This window comes from Bos indicus, chromosome 11 (assembly GCF_029378745.1).
Source record: "Bos indicus isolate NIAB-ARS_2022 breed Sahiwal x Tharparkar chromosome 11, NIAB-ARS_B.indTharparkar_mat_pri_1.0, whole genome shotgun sequence".
NCBI classification, from domain to species: Eukaryota; Metazoa; Chordata; class Mammalia; order Artiodactyla; family Bovidae; genus Bos; species Bos indicus.
Genome location: NC_091770.1, coordinates 72,010,438 through 72,029,937, shown reverse-complemented (window position 1 = coordinate 72,029,937; position 19,500 = coordinate 72,010,438). Strand labels below are relative to the sequence as shown.

At 49.9% G+C, this 19,500-nt stretch overlaps 3 protein-coding genes across 5 annotated transcripts in view; 2 read left to right on the top strand and 1 right to left on the bottom strand.

Annotated features, from left to right (window-relative positions):
• Positions 1 to 6: 6 nt before the first annotated feature.
• Positions 7 to 1,757, top strand: KRTCAP3 (keratinocyte associated protein 3). Of its 2 annotated transcripts, none has more exons than XM_019970517.2 (7): positions 7 to 167; positions 300 to 484; positions 575 to 634; positions 856 to 1,062; positions 1,190 to 1,324; positions 1,429 to 1,542; positions 1,664 to 1,757. In XM_019970517.2, the coding sequence occupies exons 1-6, from the start codon at positions 140 to 142 to the stop codon at positions 1,534 to 1,536; spliced, it is 723 nt and encodes a 240-aa protein (XP_019826076.1). In that variant the 5' UTR covers positions 7 to 139; the 3' UTR covers positions 1,537 to 1,542; positions 1,664 to 1,757. The 2 variants fall into 2 exon arrangements, with proteins under 2 accessions (XP_019826076.1, XP_070655060.1); XM_070798959.1 differs by having other exon boundaries at positions 1,661 to 1,757.
• Positions 1,758 to 1,835: 78 nt separating this feature from the next.
• IFT172 (intraflagellar transport 172) overlaps positions 1,836 to 19,500 on the bottom strand; it is a 36,543-nt gene continuing 18,878 nt past the window's right edge. Inside the window, exons 18-48 of one of the 2 annotated variants that reach the window (XM_019970509.2) lie at positions 19,251 to 19,358; positions 17,383 to 17,467; positions 16,995 to 17,087; positions 16,426 to 16,503; positions 15,938 to 16,186; positions 15,680 to 15,758; positions 15,396 to 15,516; positions 15,062 to 15,206; positions 13,787 to 13,876; positions 13,094 to 13,191; positions 12,794 to 12,929; positions 12,588 to 12,704; positions 12,108 to 12,250; positions 10,139 to 10,232; positions 9,913 to 9,977; positions 9,540 to 9,720; positions 9,199 to 9,308; positions 8,915 to 9,044; positions 6,037 to 6,135; positions 5,745 to 5,854; positions 5,555 to 5,618; positions 5,372 to 5,458; positions 4,977 to 5,093; positions 4,311 to 4,421; positions 4,001 to 4,120; positions 3,407 to 3,502; positions 3,131 to 3,190; positions 2,947 to 3,045; positions 2,490 to 2,643; positions 2,197 to 2,288; positions 1,836 to 1,976 (exon numbers count right to left, since the gene is read on the bottom strand). In XM_019970509.2, coding sequence (XP_019826068.1) covers positions 1,887 to 1,976; positions 2,197 to 2,288; positions 2,490 to 2,643; positions 2,947 to 3,045; positions 3,131 to 3,190; positions 3,407 to 3,502; positions 4,001 to 4,120; positions 4,311 to 4,421; positions 4,977 to 5,093; positions 5,372 to 5,458; positions 5,555 to 5,618; positions 5,745 to 5,854; positions 6,037 to 6,135; positions 8,915 to 9,044; positions 9,199 to 9,308; positions 9,540 to 9,720; positions 9,913 to 9,977; positions 10,139 to 10,232; positions 12,108 to 12,250; positions 12,588 to 12,704; positions 12,794 to 12,929; positions 13,094 to 13,191; positions 13,787 to 13,876; positions 15,062 to 15,206; positions 15,396 to 15,516; positions 15,680 to 15,758; positions 15,938 to 16,186; positions 16,426 to 16,503; positions 16,995 to 17,087; positions 17,383 to 17,467; positions 19,251 to 19,358 — 3,421 coding nt within the window. In that variant the 3' untranslated portion in view covers positions 1,836 to 1,886. The remainder of the gene's footprint in view (positions 1,977 to 2,196; positions 2,289 to 2,489; positions 2,644 to 2,946; positions 3,046 to 3,130; positions 3,191 to 3,406; positions 3,503 to 4,000; positions 4,121 to 4,310; positions 4,422 to 4,976; positions 5,094 to 5,371; positions 5,459 to 5,554; positions 5,619 to 5,744; positions 5,855 to 6,036; positions 6,136 to 8,914; positions 9,045 to 9,198; positions 9,309 to 9,539; positions 9,721 to 9,912; positions 9,978 to 10,138; positions 10,233 to 12,107; positions 12,251 to 12,587; positions 12,705 to 12,793; positions 12,930 to 13,093; positions 13,192 to 13,786; positions 13,877 to 15,061; positions 15,207 to 15,395; positions 15,517 to 15,679; positions 15,759 to 15,937; positions 16,187 to 16,425; positions 16,504 to 16,994; positions 17,088 to 17,382; positions 17,468 to 19,250; positions 19,359 to 19,500) is intronic. The other variant, XM_070798952.1, reaches the window with a different exon arrangement.
• GCKR (glucokinase regulator) overlaps positions 4,421 to 19,500 on the top strand; it is a 72,554-nt gene continuing 57,474 nt past the window's right edge. The window contains 1 exon segment of the mRNA XM_019969736.2: positions 4,421 to 4,928. The gene's annotated coding sequence lies outside the window, so the exon portion shown is untranslated.

Genomic DNA, 19,500 nt, shown 5'->3' with positions numbered 1-19,500 from the left:
TGTGGTGTGTCCCGCTGTCCGCCAGGGGGCGCGGAGGCCGGACCGCAGGTGTGCCGGGCGGGCAGAGCCCGCCGGGGCGCGGGGGCGGAGCCAGGGCCGGCAGGTAAGAGCTGCCCCGCGGCGAGCGCCGACGGACGGGATGAGGTGCCGCCGCCTCTGCGCTTTCGGTAATTTCCGGCCCCTCCGGCCTTGTTTTCCCCCGAGGGCCCACCCTGGACCCGCCCTCGGGCCAGTGGCCAACCTGGGGTGGCCTCCGGCTCCTCAGCCGGCTCAGCGCGCCCCTCGCCTGTGCCTTGCAGACGCGGCCCGGGGCCCCCGGCGGCTCATGCGGGTGGGCCTGGCGCTGATCCTGGTGGGCCACGTGAACCTGTTGCTGGGGGCCGTGCTGCACGGCACCGTCCTGCGGCACGTGGCCAACCCCCGCGGCGCCGTCACCCCGGAGTACACCACCGCCAATGTCATCTCCGTGGGCTCAGGGCTGCTGGTGAGCGCGGCGGGGCGGGGCGAGCCGGGGCAGGGGCGCGGGCGGTGGGGGCCGCCGAGCGGTGCGGGCCTCAGGTTTCGTTTCTTCCAGAGCGTTTCCTTGGGACTTGTGGCCCTTTTGGCGTCCAGGAATCTTTTTCGCCCACGATTGGTGAGATTTCTGGAGCTTTAAGGAGGAGGCCTGGTGCCAGGGAAGCGGGCAGGGTGTGTGTGTGTGTGCCGGGGGTGGGGGTGGGGGGCGGGGGGAGGCGCCTGATTCAGCTTCGTCTTTAGTGGGAGAGCGAGCCCCAAATAAGAGTAACCGAGGTGTCTGGTCAGTGGGCGAGGCAGCCACCCCCCAGGCTGCTCACCCTGACCTCCTTCCCCTGCCAGCACTGGGCCCTGCTGGCGCTAGCGCTGGTGAACCTTCTCTTGTCTGCTGCCTGCTCCCTGGGCCTCCTCCTCGCTGTGTCCCTCACTGTGGCCAATGGCGGCCGTCGTCTTATTGCTGACTGCCACCCAGGACTGCTGGATCCTTTGGTACCGCTGGACCAGGGGTCTGGACATGCTGACTGCCCCTTTGACCCCACGAAAATCTATGTGAGTCCAATTCTCTCCTCAGCCTTTTTGCAGTCCACAGAGCCTGGGTCCTGCCCTTTAATCACCCGCACTTGCCACTCCTGCCTGACTTCCTCTCCTTGTCTCCCGCCCTTCCTTCACCTTTTAGGACACAGCCTTGGCTCTCTGGATCCCTTCTGTGTTCATGTCTGCAGCCGAGGCTGCTCTCTCTGGTTACTGCTGTGTGGCTGCACTCACCCTGCGTGGGGTAGGGCCCTGTAGGAAGGATGGGCTACAGGAGCAGGTAAGGAAGATGAACAGGAAGGGCTCATTCTACACAGATTGTGTTGAAGAGACGCTGGATTATATAACTGAGGGCTGGAGCACTAATCCCACCCTTTTGTGTAGCTGGAGGAGCTGACAGAGCTTGAATTTCCTAAACGTAAATGGCAGGAAAATGTGCAGCTACTGGACCAAACGCGAGAAATCCGGACCTCACAGAAAAGTTGGGTTTAGGGCCAGGTAATGGGCCAGGAGGACTGTGGCCTGGGAAAGGGCAGTGGTAGGGAGCACGCCTGGAACTGGGTTGAGTCCTTTGCTATGCTGCTGGCCCTCTGACCAGGCTCTCCCTTCTGTCAAGCAGGTGCAGGTCCGAAGGCTCCGTCCACAAGGGTTTTCCATTGACCCCTAGGATATGTTTATATAGTAACAGCTATAATAAAAGGACCTCTCTTCTACTTGATTATGTTTCCTTTTTGGGGAAAGGGGTGCTGGGCTAGTGTTGGGGGTGACCTTGTTCAAAGAATACAGTGGTCTCGGTTACTTACAAGACTTTAATGAAGGATGGAACCTACTGACTCTCCCAGTTACTGGAAAGAGAAGCTGGTGCTGGGCAGCCCCCCGCACCACTGACTGATGAACTTCAGCACATCTTGGCACATGGGGCTGTGGGAGGTCTGTGAGCAAACAAGAGCAGGAGAGGGACTCAGCAGTACTGGGAAGAACATTCCCGATAGAGGGAAAACCAGCTCCATCTCAGTGTGGGGAGCAGGCTGTGGGGCCTGCACCTGCCTTCTTGACAGTCCACCCCCAACACATACACACCACCCCAGTGGTTGGTGCTGGTTGGTCTTCAGTGTTCTCCCTGCCCTCAGCCCTCAAGCCTTCCTCTCTAACCTTGATAGCCATAAGGAACTTGTTCCAGTTCTTCTTGTTAGCTGCCTTCCCTGGCCGCTTAAATTCAATTTTGTTCCTCAGAATGGGGTATCCTGGGGGTTGGAGGGAGAAAAAAGATGAATTGGAGTGTGAGAGGGATTGAGAGGGAATAACAAAGAGCAAGTGAGGGGCAGAAAGTAGGATGTTCTTGTCTTCTGCATCCTTTACTGAATCACAGTAAAACAGGATCTTGATCCTGCTGTTTCCCCCTCCTTTCCACCCAGCACAGAATATGGTGCTCTAGGGTTCTGTACCTGTAATGAGGCAGGGCAGGGCCCGAACTCCAGTGCTGGCCGCCACCAGGGAAGCCTCGTAGGCCCCACGCTCATCCCGAGGTAGAACCTGCTCCAGCCGCTGGTCCATTGAGACTGTGAGAACCCAGTCTCGAACCTCTTCTCGCTGAGCCTCCTGGGAAGAACCGAGCAGCTTCACGCAGGGCAGGGCAAGTGGAGGGTGGTAAGGAAGGGGTTTGCTAAGCTCTCATCCCATGTACCATCTTTCACCCACGAATGAAACTCCTTGCACTGGCGGCCAATTGCAGCCTTAGCTTTTTCCTCTGCTTCTACTTTCACTGAAGGGATAGTGAGAGCTGGGGCCCCTCCAAAGACATCGCTGTCTGATGCCATCAGAGTGTTGGGAAGACCATCCTTAAGAGTGTCCTCCCTTCCAGTGCAGTCATGCTCGAGAGGCCTCCTGTTTCTGTGCCCTTACCGGGACGTGCTGCTTGGCTGGGAGTGGCACCTCAAAGGGAATGTCTGTGTCCTGAAAGTCAGAGTGGTCAAGGGCATCCAGGGTCCCTTCTTCAATTGCCTGTGGCAGAGCGGGCAGCCATGAGATGGGCACAGCTTGTGACAGGCCAAACCTTGCAACTTCTGGGCACAACTGCCCTACTCACATCAGTCAGATCCAAAAAGCGGTTGAGGAAGATGAAGGCCATGTTCTCCCAGCCAACTGCCTGTAACAGAGAAATGTCAGTAGGAGTGAGCAGCTGGCCTTGGCTGTTGTTTCTCCAGGATGCAGGGGGGAGAATCCAGGAAGATGGAGAAAATGATATCCTCCACCACATCAGCCCACACTCAGCTCTGCTCTAACTTGAGCAGCTGGGACAGTCTACCTTCCAACTTTTCTTCCTTCTCTCCTCGGCCCCACCCTGGGTTGGCCCCTTGCTCACCTTGGCAGCAGTGCCTGCTTCATAGAAGGCCTTATCTGCAGGTAGTAGTTGGGTGTGACGCAAGAGTGAAACAGAAAGCCTGGCAGCTACAGTTTCCTGTGGATTAAAGCATTATGATTCTGGCCCTATAGTGACTGAACTACCAGACTAATGATCTTATAACTAAAGCAGCCATAGAACCAGAAGATCAACGATCAATATTAAATTGCTCTGAGTCATGGTCTGAGCTTTTTTCATCTGCACAAGAGAACTAGGCCTAGGTTATTTCCTCCCACCTCTAGAATTCCGTCATCCAACTACAGTAACTCAATATAATATCGTGAATAAGCTAAAAGTATGTATCTTTTATAAGAGGTCAATGTAGAAATCATGGAATTAGAATGTTTGAGCATAAGGAGGCTGGAGCTGTGTGGGCACAGAGCCCTAAGAAGGTCAAAGGGATGCAGAAAGGAAACCATCTCAGCAAGGGCTAAAGATTTCTTTAAATGGAAAAGAGACTAGGGGAGAAGTGGGCCAAGCTTGAGACTGTCCTGAACTTGCATTCATTCAGGTTCACGCATGTGAAGCTCAGTGCCCCTCCCTGCTCCATCTCACCAGCTCTTTGACGCTCTGGGCTGCAGAGCGGGTGGCGTAGTAGTGAGCAATCAACAGCATGGTCTCGAACTCCTCGTGGGCTGGAGAGTTGGCCTCACTGGACTTCACCAGGTTTTCACACTAGAGTGGGAAGAGCACACAGCCTGGGTCGGGGGTCAGAGGAGTGCCAGGGAGGGCCAGAGTGGTCAATGGATGGCTGCCCAGAGGAAGGCAGAGCTCAAGGGTGAGTCTGGGTGTGAAGGGAGAGACGAGGGCAGGGCCAGGTGGCCCGAGCAGCCCTCCAGCTCTGCTGCCCGCCTGGCTTCCTCACCAGGTTGAAGAGGACATCCCGGAGGTCAGCCCAGCTGTGATAGGCCTCAGCACTGTTGGTCCCAGGAGAGCTCACCATGTCAGTGAAGATCCTTTTGTAGATGTTGAAGTTCTGGAGGCGGAGAGGGTAGGGGAGCTGAGCGAGAGGAATACAACTACGAGAGAAAAGGGGAGTGGGGCCAAAGAAGAAAACCGGGCTGGAAATGGCATGTGGAGGAGCTGTGGGACGCTGCTGGAGAAAGTGCTGTGTTTCAGGGAAGAGAAAGAAGGAGGGTAAGAAAACACCCATCTCTTCCTAACTGGTGCTCTGTGGGTGTGGGCAGATGTGTGACTGTGAATGCACAGTCACAGTGTTAACGGCATAACACCCGGAGAGCTGTGCTGCTCAGACAGGAGAGGGGTGTTCACACTCTGGAGGAAGTTAGTCAGGCCCTCAAGGTGTGTGCAGGGCTCAGCTCTGAAAGACTGTTTCCTGTGTTAGCCTTCAGAGGGTAAATCCTCCAGAGAGGCTGTACAGTTCAGAAGAGCCTGGGCGGAGTCTCTAGGCACAATGCTCTCTAACGAAGGAATTCTTTGAGAAGACAGATCCTGAGTGGTGTGAGCAGCTGTCGAGGAGAAGGTAAGAATTTCTTTGGGGAAACATTCACTCTGAGGAGCAGGCTGGTACCTGTGGGTTAGCAGGGGCTCCATGCTGCACGTACAGGGCCAGTGCCTGGGCACAGCCACCCTCCCGGATCAGGTGAGTTGCATACAATGCCACGTATTTGTGCAGAATCTTGTAGTTCTGTTTGAGGGGTGCAGGAAAAGCAGGGGGAGGTTGGGGTCAGACCAGGCTGTGAGGGTGGGGTCCTGACTTGAGGCCATGGATTTGTTTAGGAGGCGAAGGGCATGTGCATGCCATGCTCTGACCTGATGTCAGAGCGTGAAGACTGAGCTCTCTGATGCTGATTAGGGATCTTTGGGGTTTGGCCTTTGGAGGAAGAGAGAGAGATACTCTCCAGGACAGGTTGGGAGTCAGAGGAAATACCCAGAGGGGCTGGCGTGGGAGGAAGGGACCAGTACCTGCTTGGTGGCTGTTTCAATGCACTTGTCCCACTGGCCCTGCTCCACATAGAGGTCCAAAGCAGCCACCACGTCCACACCCACTAGCTACGGACCAGTTAAAAAGACAGTTACACGAGGGAAGAAGAGGGAAAGTCTCTGAGCCTCCCTGTGCTTGCCTCCTGCTGCCTCTGCCAGTCTCACCGAGTCCACTTTGCCCTGGCTCTTGAGGAACTCTTTATAACACTGGTCCACATAGTCTTCATACCTGTGAAGGCATGCAGAAAGCTCGCACATCAAAGCCCCAGAAGCACACCCTTCCCATGAGAACTTCCTCCCAGTCTTTACAAAAGGAAGTAAAATAATTTCTAGTGAGAAGGGGTCATGAGCTTACCGGGGATCTAGCTCCTTAGCTACACGCTTGGCCTTGTTCCATTCCTCACCCTCAATGAAAGCATCGATTGCTTCCTTGACGAGGTCCAGGTTCAGATAGAGCTCTGCAGCCTACACAGGGGAAAATCTGAGACTGGAGATGTCTCTCTCCCCTCCTTCCCGCCTCTCCCTCCTGGGAACTCTGGGGAAACAGAAATGCATGCCGAGCCTGCCAGGAGACCCCCCTCCCGACTTCACACGGCTTCTACCCATCTCTGTAGAATCTTTCTGTTCAGTCCCAGTGCCCTACTTACTGCGCTGTGCTTTCCAATTCCAATCAGCTGGGGTCCCACAGCCCGAACTACTTCCAGACTACGTGGGGGAGGTAGAAACTTGATGGAGAGTTCAGCTGCCTGAGGGTTGAGCAGAAGATGGAAGTGGGCTGAGAGACAAATACTGCCCGGGGGTCCTCGACCTGCTCTATTTTTACCTCCAGATGCCAACTTTCTTGCCTTCTCCCTCACTTTCCACCCTCTGGGGCAAATTCTGCCTCATGGTCCATCAGAGCTTTTACATGACCATCAGAGGACCTATCTGTTCCTTTCAGCTCTTCCTCTTTCAGACACTCACTGCTGCCTGAGAGCACTGCATTTGGTTCTGTCACCTTTCACAAACTGGTTTCTCAAGGTCTTTGTCACAAACAGAACCCTGGTGGCATGGTGTAGAGAAAAAACCCCTAAAGCAGGAGCCCAGGACATTCTGCAACTATTTGTGTTGGGCATTTCTTTCTTTTTTTTTTTTTTAATTTTTTGCCCCCGCCGCCGCTCTTGGGGCCCGAGGCCGCGCGAACTCCCGGGCTGGGGAGGGGTGGCGCGCGGCGGGGAGGGGAGCCGTGCGGGGGAGGCGGGGGCACCCGCGGCGGCGGCGGGGGCGCCCGCGGCGGCAGCCTGTGTTGGGCATTTCTGAGTTTCAGTTTCTTCACCCATCAGAGTGATGGTTGGTCTAGATTCATACTGTCCAGAACAGCAGCCACGAGTCACATGTGGCTAGTCCTGAGATGTGCTGTAACCTCACATATTTCAAAGACTTAGTATGAAAAAAGGAATGTAGACGACCTTGATAGATTTTTATATTGATTTTGTGTTGAAATATTGATAATAGTTTTGGTATAATAGGTTAAGCAGAATATAATTATTTTCACCTTTTTCTTTACACTTATTTCAGTGTGGCTACTAGAAAATTTTAAGACTACATATATGACTTAGACCTTTGTGACCTGCATTGTATTTCTACTGGATGGTGTTGGTTTAGATGACTTTGGAGACCCCTTTCAACCATAAAACTCAGTAATTCTACAAATCCAAGTGTTCCATGAGCTCACTCTGTTTATGCTGTGATGCTGACATCCTCACCAGATTTTAACTTCCACAGAGTCTACTTCAGCTATAGTCTATGTGAATCCTCCTGGTCTTTCCCCACCTGTTCTTGCCTTTCTTCTTTACCTGCCAAACCCTTCAAGGCTTATAGTGCTCCCATCCAGAAAGCCCACCTAAAGAAGGTATAGTCATGCACAGACCTGGGTAAATAATGCCCTAGAGTAAGGTACAGCAGATACTTCAGTTCAGTTCAGTCGCTCAGTCATGTCCGACTCTTTGCGACCTCATGGACTGCAGCATGCCAGGCTTCCCTGTTCTTCACCAACTCCCGGAGCTTGTTCAAACTCATGTACATCGAGTCACTGATGCCATCCAACCATCTCATCCTCTGTCATCCCCTTCTCCTCCCGCCTTCAATCTTTACCAGCATCAGGATCTTTTCAAATAAGTCAGTTCTTTACATCTGGTGGCCAAAGTATTGGAGTTTGAGCTTCAGCATCAGTCCTTCCAATGAATATTCACGACTGATTTCCTTTAGGATTGACTGCTTGGATCTCCTTGCAGTCCAAAGGACTCTCAAGAGTCTTCTCCAACCCACAGTTCAAAAGCATCAAAGAAAGTTCAAAAGCTTTCTTTATAGTCCAACTCTCACATCCATACATGACTACTAGAAAAACCATAGCTTTGACTAGATGGGCCTTTGTTGGCAAAGTAATGTCTCTGCTTTTTAATATGCTGTCTAGGTTGGTCATAGCTTTTCTTCCAAGGAGCAAGCATCTTTTAATTTCATGGCTGCAGTGATTTTGGAGCCCCCCAAAATAAAGTCTGTCACTGTTTCCATTGTTTCCCCATCTATTTGCCATGATGTGATGGGACGGGATCCCATGATCTTAGTTTTCTGAATGTTGAGTGTTAGCCAGCTTTTTCACTCTCTTCTTTCACTTTCATCAAGAGGCTGTTTAGTTCTTCTTTGCTTTCTGCCATAAGGGTGGTGTCATCTGTATATCTGAGGTTATTGATATTTCTGCCAGCAATCTTGATTCCAGCTTGCAGATGCTTAATACCTGATAAAACTTGCTAAACTCTCAAAACCAACCTCAGTCCTTTCTACTTCCTTCCCTTCCAACTTCAAGGGACTATTCAATGACAAGGCCTCACAAACTTTTGGGAAATTCTGCAGGGGCATCTGCACAACATTTTCAGGGACTGATCAGTCTCACCCCTTCATAACTTCTAATACCCTATTTCTCTGCATCTGAGGCACATCATTAAAATATACATGTATCCCCATCACAAAGACCCTAAGAATCCATCTTAGAATTGATGAAACATACTAGCTTGGCTTAATCTGCCAGAGGCTTTTTTTCAGGAGTTGCTGAGTGGAGGAGGGGCCTCTGCTTTTCTCACAGCCTCCATCTGGCCCAGTTTCAGGGTCTGGATTTGCCCTTCCAACTCTGGCCCTAGGCCTACTCTTCCCTCACAAGGCCTTCCTGACCCCTCCAGGCCACAGAGATCTCGCTCTTCTCTGAACTCTACTTGAACTTCACTAGTGAACTTCCGTCTTCACTAAGTTGCAGTATTAACCAACTGAGCCATGTGTTAGTCTACCTTCCCCCAATGTCTGTCTCTCCGGGTTCTGTTTTATATCCCTTTTTATAGCCTTCATAGATTCTGGTCTAGTATCCATCAGGCACTCAGTAGACACCTGCTACCTGACTGAAAACAAAGACACGGGAGGAAAACGCTGAATGACTGAGAAGGAATGCTGGGTGTGAATGGAGGCGGGGAGCAGAGCCCGGCGGGTGTGGCACCTCACCTTCAGCCAGCACTTCTCCACCAGGCTGCTGCTTCCTGCGTCCCGCACTTTGAGGTAGCAGTCGACTGCACGGCTGTACTCTCCAGCCTGTTCCCACTGTCGAGCCTGTTCCACCAGACCCTCCATGCCCCTGTGTGGACGAGAGCCCTTGTGACCAGGACAGGGAAGGGGCAGTGTGGCTGAGCCTGTGTGCACCTTCTGACCCACCCTCAGTCCTGCCAACATTTCCTGGTCCCCTGGCTTCATACCTGGCCCCATTCTTTCCTGGAGCCCTGGCTTCATACCTGGCCCCTTTCTTGGTAGCTTCCCGTTCATACTCTTCCTGCAGTGCCTCCAGCTGGCCGGGCACGTAGTCCTTGCAAATCCGCAGGGCATCGCTCCATAGTCCGGCCTCCTGCTCAGATTTCCAGGTATCAGGATGGCATGACAGCTTCCCACTGCACACAGGCCCACCACTATAGCCCACTGGTCCCTGGGTCCTTGGACCTCTTTTCCTCCTTCCCTCTGCTCTTCCCCCTTCCCCAGGGTTAACCTTCTCAAACACAGGGTTCATTGTAGTGTGCTATGGGCTCTCCTACCTCTCACCCTTCCTCATGGGATTCCTCCCCTGAATCTGCTGCCCCACCTTATAGTAATTGAGGGCCAGGCCTGGTCTCTGGGCCCGAAGCAGCAGCCCTTCTGCTTTCTGGAAGTCCTTCTCCTCCAAGGCCCCCCGAGCCTGCCCCACGAGCACCTCGGCGACACTATCAGGGTCATGGGCCTCGGCCACACGCTGAGCTGCCTCCCAGTCCTGGTTATGGACAAACCTGTTTCCAGATGAGGACAGAGAGGAGGCTGCGTATAGGACTGAGGCCTCAATGATGAGAGGCAAACAACCGTGTCACTGAGGGGGGATAAGAGTTATTGGTACTAGGTTTAGATGAAGGTGAAAATGACAACGAGAGGCCCTGGGGCTGAGTCTGGGAGGACAGGATTAGGGAATTTGTGGGGTAACTCACATGAGGACTGCTTCCTTGGGTTTACCGGCCTTGATAAATTCAGCTTCAGCCTCTTCAAATTTTCCCTGGAGGGAGAGGGAAACAGCCATACACGATGAGGACGAGACTGGCACCCCAGGCAGCCGTGAGACAGGAGATCTGAATGCCTGGCAGGAGTGGACCAGGGCATGGGAAGGAGGGCTCTGTGGTCAGAGTCAAAAGCAATGGGGAAGAACCACATCCATACCTCATCCTCCAGGTACATAGCGTATCGGAGATGGATCTCAGGGGTTTTGTGCTTGAGGGCCAGCCGGGAGAGTTCAAAAGCAAATTCAAAGGAGCTGAAATGGGAGGTCCAAACAAGGTTTGTCTACACTATACTTCCTTTTATAAGAGAAGAGAAACGGAGGGCACAGATTGAGGGGAAGAAAAGGGGCAGATTTTTAAAAATCAACAAAATGATAAGAGAAGCACAGAGAGTGCAATACCAACAGGCAGGAAGGACCCCTGGTGCTTCCACCACCTCCCACAGAGCCACATCTGCACTAGCAGGAAAACAATCTTCCGGAAACAAGTAAAACCACCCAGAGCAATTTGACTCATTGCAGGATTCCTACTGGTGTTCTTAAAATTTGCTTAAGAAAACCTCGCTTTTGGGCAGAAGTCTTGAATAGATGTTTGCCAAAAGAGGATATACAGATTGCTAACATGAAAACATGAAAAGATGCTTAACAGCAATAATCATCAGAGAAATGCAAGTCAAAACCACAATGAGATAACAACTCACATCTGTCAGAATGGCTATCATCAAAAAAGATCTACAAATAACAAATGCTGGTGAGGATATGGAGAGAAGGGAACCCTTATGAAATGTTGGTGGGAATATAATTTGGTGTAGCCACTATGGAAAACAGTATGGAGGTTCCTCAAAAAACTGAAAAACAGAACTACCATAAGATCCAACAATTATACTCCTGGGTATATAGCTGAAGAAAACAAAAACACTACAGATACAGGAACCCCAATGTTCAGAGTAGCATTATTTGTAATAGCCAAGATATGGAAGCAACCAAGTGTCCATCAACAGATAAATTAATAAAGAAGATGTCTCACACACACACACACACACACATGAATATTCAGTTCACTTCAGTTCAGTTCAGTCGCTCAGTCGTGTCCGACTCTTTGTGATCCCATTACTCAGTCATAAAAAATGAAAATTTGCCATTTCCAACAACATGGATGGACCAGGAAGATATTATGCTTAGTAAAATAAGTCAGACAAAGACAAATACTATAGGTTATTACTTATATATGAAATCTAAAAAATGAAACAAACAAATGAAAATAACAAAACAGGAACAGACTCACCGATATAGAGAACAAACCAGTAGTTACCAGTGGGGAGAGGAAAAGGGGGAAGGGTAAGACGGATAAGGAGATTAAGAGGTACAAACTACTCGGTATAAATAAACTACAAGGATACATTACACAGCACAGGGAACACAGCCAATGTTTTATAATAACCTTAAATGGAGTATAATCTATACAAAATACTGAATCACCACGTGGGACACCTGAAACAAATATTGTAAATCAACTACACTTCAAAAAATTAATAATTTAACTTAATTAAAAAAAAGAAAAGCTCATTTTGCATTTAATGGAATCACATTTCCATTGTGTGTGTATTGCTTAGTTGCTCAGTCATGTCCAGCTCTTTCTGACCCTATAGACTGTGGCCCACCAGGCTCCTCTATCCATGGGATTCTCCAGGCAAGAATACTAGAGTAGGTTGCCATTTCCTTCTCCAGGGGAATCTTCCCAACTCAGGGATCAAAACCAAGTCTCCTGTATTGCAGGTAGATTCTTTACCATCTGAGCCACTGGAGAGACCTACACTTTACTCACATCACACATTACTCAGCAGTAAATTACAGGCTTAGAGCATTTTAGCTTTAAAAATTGTTCTCTTTCCTCCTTTCTCCTTAGAACAGCCAAAGATTAAACACCCTTCTGAGCCCCCAGGGGAACAGGAGCAGAATTACTAATTCATTCTTGCCTCTCTATCAAGCTCTTCCAAGGATCTCTCCTTACCACATTTCTTCACTCTTGCTTCAGCCTCTAGAAATGCTTTTAAGTTATACATCAATTTTCTTTCTCTATATAGAGGCTGTCTGGAATGGGGCCCCCAGAGAGAAGGCTTGGGGCCTCACCAGTTGTCAGCAGCATGGTCAATAGCAGCTTCCAGGAGTCCCAGCTTGTTGAGCAGTCTCACGGCAGCCTCTCCTCCTAGGCTTTTCGCCCACAGATAGGCCACGTGTTTGTGGGCATTAGCTCCTCCATGAGCCTTGGCCACCTGAAAAGCAAAGCCCCTTGGCAACCCTCCAACACAGGGGTACATGGCTGCTCCCTTGTCATCTCTGACTTGACCTCAGCTTGGAAAAAGATCAGGTACCTCTCCAGAGCAGTAGGAAGAGGGCTAAATTTCAGCTCTATTAACCTGATTAGGGTCCAAGGATGGATTTCAGGTCGTTCACAAACCATTAAAATTGTATGTGAAATTTTGTGTGTAGGTGTGGACTTTTTTCAAAGACACCCACGACCAGTTTAAAATTAGACAGTTACTTGAGCGTGGGAAAGCAGGTTGGAAGGACCCTGTACATCCTTACCCAGTAAGGTGAAGACCTCCTTACCCGGTAAGCCTCTTCCCAAAGCCCATTGGACCGGTACATGTTCACTGTCGCCTTCCACTCCTGGGCCTCAAGGTAGTGATACTCAGCCTCCTGGAGTCGGCCCTCGGCCTCCAGCTCCTGGGGAGGGAGAGGCAAGTCAGGATGGGGAGAAGGGCAGATGGAGCCTCTTTGGGGGAGAAATGGGCAACAGCAGGAGAAGGGCTCACCTTGCCCAGATGCAGGTGTGTGTCACTGAGGAGGTCTGGGTGGTGCTTCCCTACTAAGCGGATCATATCATCATACAACTTGTGCTTTTTGAACATGGTGATGGCAAGATCAGGCTCTTCCACGGTCACATATAGCCTGGGGACAGGAGAAACACCTGTGGCCTCCTAGACCCAGATTCCTGCTGTGAGAGTCGTTCCTAAGGGATTCTGTCCCTGTCTTCTGGGCAGAGGGCATATATCTGCAGACCCCAGCCCTCAAGCCCCGTATCCCGCTACACCTCTCCTGGGGCCATGGCTCACCTTTCAGCCTCTCGGTACTTGCCCTGCTTCTCCATCTCCTGAGCCTGAGTGATGTACAGCACCGAGACATCTTCTGGTCTCATGCACTTCATGGCCAGCTGTGCAGACACAGAGGGTCAGGGCAGCCTCAGGCACTAATTCCCAAGGGAAGCAGAGGGCAACACAGAGTGGACAGGGAAGTGGGGTTTCTTCAAGGAAGCCTGTTTTCACAAGAACTCTGAACTTTCCCAATAAGCACAGGAGTTTGGTTATTGCCACTCTCCTACTCAGCTCAGGGATCCCGAGTCCATAAGGAGCAGAGTAAGAACTACATTCTGCTAAGGCAGGAGGGTCAGAGATGCCCTGTGCTGGGTGGGGGCACCCGATCCCACTAACTTACTCCTATTGCACCCACTGGGCTCTGGGAGCATGAACGAAAACAGTTACCAGTGTAACTAGAGCTCCAGCAGAGGTATTTCAGATTCCCAGCTCCCAAGGCCATCTGCTCTCTTCAGAATTGCAGGTTTGGGAACTAGAGCCTCTCACGATCCTTGCCTTTCCTTTTGGCTAGGCATCAGTTACCCAGACCGTACTCTGGTACTCTTCCTTGGCTTGCAGGGAGCCCAGTGAAGTGGGGAGATTAGCGACTAGGGGAAGGGACAACACAGCCATGAAGGTAGCATTCTCTTCTCATGAATGTCACCCATTGCCCACCTTGTGGGCTTGCTCCCAGCGGCCAGCCTGGGTGTACATGTCTATGGCGTCTTTCGTCCGGTCTCCCTTAGTGTAGAGCTCTTCCGCAATCTGCAGGTGAGACAGGGAGAGGCACAAGGTCAGAGTGACAGAGTGAAAGCAGCCTGGAGGAGGAAAGAACAAACTTCAGCTGGGAGGGAGCAGAGCCTGGAACTCCATTAGCGTACAGTCACAGAGAAGACAAGGTGACTGTAGGTGTCTCAGGCTTTCTTCTGTTTCGATAAAAGACCAGCCCCAAACAGTATGAGGACAATACAGTGGGAGTTTAAGATTACTTTGCTAACAAAGGTCTGTCTAGTCAAAGCTATGGTTTTTCCAGTAGTCATGTATGGATGTGAGAGTTGGAATATAAAGAAAGCTTTTGAACTTTCTTTGATGCTTTTGAACTGTGGTGTTGGAGAAGACTCTTGAGAGTCCCTTGGACTGCAAGGAGATCCAAGCAGTCAATCCTAAAAGAAATCAGTCGTGAATATTCATTGGAAGGACTGATGCTGAAGCTCAAACTCCAATACTTTGGCCACCTGATGCAAAGAACTGACTCACTGGAAAAGACCCTGATACTGGGAAAGATTGAAGGCAGGAGGAGAAGGAGATGAGATGGTTGGACGGCATTACCAACTTAATGGACATGAGTTTGAGTAAACTCCAGGAGTTGGTGATTGTCAGGGAGGCCTGGTGTGCTGCAGTCCGTGGGGTTGCAAAGAGTTGGACACAACTGAGTGGCTGAACTGAACTTAAGATGGCCTCATGTTTTTGCAGTCCATGATGATTCTATACTGTAAATATGTTGGTGATACTCTTTTTTTTTTAATTTAAAAAAATTTTATTGAGGTATAGTTAATTTACAATGTTGTGTTAACTTCCGCTTCAGTTTTATATATATATACACACACACACATATATATATATATTCTTTTCCACTATGGTTTATTACAGGATATTGAATATAGTTCCCTGTGCTATACAATAGGACCTTGTTTATCCATCCTATATATAATAGTTTGCATCTGCTAATGTTGAAGTTATTCTTGAAGCATCTCTCATGCTAGAGACCTGCTTTATATGTCTGGGAGAGGGTTCTGTGTCATGTCAGAATGAAACGGTGGTGTGTTTCATTTAGGGTGGTGACACTGTTGGGCCCCAGTAAGAAGGATCTAGTGAGGTGGTCCTTCTGGGCTCTCTCCTCATCCTCCTGTACTATACTGCTTCATGCTGCAGAAAGGGGCTGTCCCTCACCTCATACTCCTGCAGCGATGCATAGTGTTGGGCCACACGAGGATAGTATTTGGACGCAGTGTTCCGGTCCTGCAGATCTAATATATAAATTGCCTTCTTCCACTGGCGGGCACCCAGGGCAGCCTCAATTGCTTTAATGGAGCACCTGGCATAGTTGGAAAAGGGATAAATGTATATGAGGAAAGAGGAAAATGGATGGAGGTAGAGATGCCTCAAGCATACACCAACCCACATTTGGGGATCTCCCTTGTTTTAGTGAGGCCTTGGTGCCCTTGCTGTCCCATCACCTCTCACCTCATGTCCAAATGCCCTCTGCACCCCTGGACCACCACACCTGGCTTCGATGTAATGATTAATGGCCGCATCAAGCTGCTTCTGCTGCACCAAGTGGTCCCCCCACGCCTCCTCTAGTCTCACCACTTCCACTGGGAATGCCAACCGAGCCAGCTCCACCGCTGCCGGAGACAGAGAGGGCATTCAGTGCAGGCTTCGGGTACCATGAGGCAGAGAAGTGAGGCGTGGAGTACAAGAGAGAAGTGGAGGGATGGGGGATCCCTGAAGCCAGGTGTCAGGGGACTGTTAAGGCAGGAGTCCGCAATACTGTGGACTGGCCAGTACCTTTCATGAATGCGCTGCCTTTACAGTAGCACTCCAGAGCCCGCTGTGGATTTCGAATCTTCTCAAAGAGATCACCTGCCTGTTAACACATCCCATGTTACTTCAAAGACACCCCTACTACACAAAAATCAACTGTCAGTCCCCAGCGTGGAGGATTCAGCCAGCACTCAGGGAGGGCTGTGCACTCCAAGACACCACTGCGTAGGAGAGGGCACTGAGCCCTGGGGGCTACGGGATGGGAACTGGAAGCCAGGGTACCCGTTCATACAGCTCGCCCTTGATCAGGGCAGCAGTGATGTGCTCCACCAGCTCCGTGTTGGCCAGCAGTTCCTCTCGGTTCAGCACCAGCCGAGCAGCCTTGGCGGGGAGCCCAGCTTTGAGGTAGAGGCTGATGGCTGCTAGCCCATCCCCTTGGCTCTCCTGAAGCTCGCCTGCCCGCTCCTCTTGCTGTGTGTCCATCAGCCACTGGTAGTAACCCCGACGCAGCTTCTCTAGGGCTGGGTGCCCCTGACATGCAGCAGAAGAGAACCAGGAGTCACGCCCCTCCTTCCTGCCCCGCTGCTTCCCATCATGTCCAATCCCACTGTAACAGCCGAAATCCTCCCAGTCACCAGCGGCCCAACTCCCCGCACTATGAGGTCCAGCCCCAACACTGTTCCAGCTCCTGCAGCCTCCTTGACAAGAAGGGGTTTCTGATACTGGTGGGCCCTAGTTCTGAACAACTGTGGGGAAGACAGAACCGGTACCTTGGCCTCAGCCACAGCGATACATTCATCCCAGCGGTGTAGCTCCTGGTACATGTCCATGGCCTCCTCAACGGCGTTCTAGGGGAGGCCGGGCAGAGGGAGGAGGGACACCAGGAAGACACGAGGATCAGAAATTAGCAAGCGCTCCTCAGCCTGGCTGAGATGCCAGTCTGTGTGGGTTGAAAGCTTCATCCTTAGTATGAAACTAAAAGAAGCATAAGCTTCAGGGCACCTTATTTGCACAGGCTCCTTCCAAAGCAACTTTTCTTAAAGAAGGCTTCTCAAACTGAATAAGCATTGGGCCTCACAAAATTGGGATCTATCTCCATGCACAAGAATTGTGGAGAACAAAGGGAGATGGTAGACTTTCTATGAAGTAAAGAAGTGATTGTCAGAATGAACCCAGAGGAGGAAATTATGGAGCAGTGAAATTCACTGTATAAACCTTTTTAAAGTTTCTCTCCAGGCCTCTGATAGCCCAGCTGACCAGTGCTCATTCTTCCTCTGAGTTTGCTTCACTTTTTTCCTCTCTGATTCCCTCTTCCATCCAGCTCCTCTGCTCCTATTACCTGTTCTAAGAAGATCATTTCCGCCAGCTTGTAGTTCTTCTCCAGCATGGCTAGTCGTGCTCGGACCTGATAAAAATCTGTTCCTTCTCCACCCTGTGGGAAAAAAGAAGGTTCTGGTTATTCTGTTGGTGCCCACGAACAATTCTGTCTGTGTAAGTGGAGACAGGAAGGTCAGAGAGATGTGGAGGCTAAAGGCTTAGGAAGCTGAAAAACTTGGGGCTTAGAGGCTTGAGGTTGGCAAACAACTCCAAAATGGCCTGACTTGAAGGTGGCGATGGGGAGGGCAGGGTAGAGGAAATTAGCCATGGCTGGAAAGCTAAGAGTCGTGGGTCTGAGTGCCAAGAGAAATCTCAGCTCAAAAAAGTGAACGAATCAGGAGAATACTTACATATTCCCGAGACACTTGATCTGCAATCTCATTGGTTTCATGGAGGAACCGAGCTTTTGCAACATGTCCCAGAGCAGAAAAGCACCTAAAGTATGGAAGCAATAACAATAACAATATTATTATAGAATCATAATTAATTCATTGGTTTAGCAGATATACGATGAGCATCGTTATATGCCAGGCACTTGTTCTTGCCACTGGGGACACAAAAACAAAGATGAGGGCCTGGCTCTCAGGGAACTTACTTTCTAGTGGAAACAGATAATTAGCAAACAAATAAACAAAGATTAATTGAAATAATGGAAAATGAAACTGAGGGGACTATTTAAGTTGGTTGTCAGAGAAGGCCTGTTCCAGGAGCTGTCATCTGAGCTGAGACCTGAATCCAAGAAAGAGCCCATCATGGCAAGATGGAGGAAAATTACTCCAGGCAGAGGGAGAAGCTAGTATAAAGGGCCCAAGGCAGGAGTGAGCTTGGTGTGCTCAAAGGGACAAAGGATGCCTGTGTGGCTGGAGACTAATGGGCAAGTACCTGATATGAGAAGGAAGCGGGGTCAAAGCTTGTGGGGCCTTAGGAGTTTGTGTTTTATACAAAGCACAAGCAAGAAAATGATCTAACTTATGTTTTTAAAAAATTCCCATAGCTGCTATGGTTCTAAGGATTGTAGGGGTCTAAGTAGCAGTTTCTAATTAATTAAGAGCCTAATTAAGAGGTTTTTGCACCACTGTATGCAGGAGATGGTGGTGGTCTGTTCTAGGGTGGAGACAGTAGGGTTGAACAACTAAGAGATTTGGGGTACGTTATAAAGACCCTGGCTTATTGTCCCTATGACTTGAAGTGAGTCTAGCTGTGGGGGGATGGGATAAAAGGGACCAAGGATGAATCTTTGCCAAAGCCACACAGCTGACATTTAATGAGCATTTCTGGTCTGTGCCCTTTGCACAGATCCTTTCATTGAGTCTCCCCTATCACTGCCACTCTGCCACTCTTCTTTACCATACTGCAAGGTGAATACTGTTATTATCCTCATAATGGAGAAGCCAAGGCTTGAGAAGGTTAAGTTAATCTCTCTAAAGTTACACAGTTGGTAAATGGAATCAAGATTTGAAACAGGAGAGTCTGGAGTCCCATGTTTTTCCTGTAAATTACACTCCTTTAGCATTATTGGAATATACACATCAACACATAGATTGTAGGGTAGGAGCGTTAAACACTTGGAAGCAGCACCTAGTTACAAGGTGGGGGAGTGAAAACAATAAAAGACATACTCTTATAGGAAGTCAGATAAAAACAAATATCATACAACATCGCTTATATTTGGAATCTAGAAAATGGTAGAGATGAACTTATTTGCAAAGCAGAAATAGTCTCAGTTGCAGAGAACAAACTTATGGTTGCCAAAGGAAGAAGAGGGGATGGGATGAAGTGGGAGATTGGGATTGACATATATACACTACGAATGTATCTAATCAAACAGATAACTAATGAGAGCCCACTGTACAGCACAGGGAACTCTACTCCGTGTTCTGTGGTGACCTATATGGGGAGGAAATCTATAAAAAGGGGATATATGTATATGTGTATGAATGCCTGATTCACTTTGTTGTTCAGCAAGAAATTAACACAACACTGTAAAGCAACTATAGACCAATAAAAATTTTAAAAAATAAATAAAAGCCATACTCTCATACTCTAGGATGGGAGGATGTTTGGAATAACTGCACTGTGGAAGGGTTCCATGACATCTGTTGGCATGGGAAGGCAAGAGGTGCCCCAACCCTGGGGAGGAGCAGCCCACAGGGAAGACACTGTGCGGCCATCTCTCCCTCCGAGCTGCCTGGCACCTGGGTTCCACAGCCCGGCTCACCTCTCAGCAATGTGTAGCTGCTTTGCTTCCAGTGACAGCTTACTCAAGGTTTTCCACATTGCTTCTGTTTCTGGGGTCATTTCCAGAGTTTCCAAGAAGGCTGTGGCCCTGCAGAGGGAAGGAAGCAAAGCACAAGGAATGAGTCCAAGGTCAGGAAGACACTAAGGAATATTGGCGATGGGGCAGCAAGAGGATGGGGGAGGCAATTATTTGCCCTTTTTGTCTAATCTCCCAGGACCACCAGGTCCTT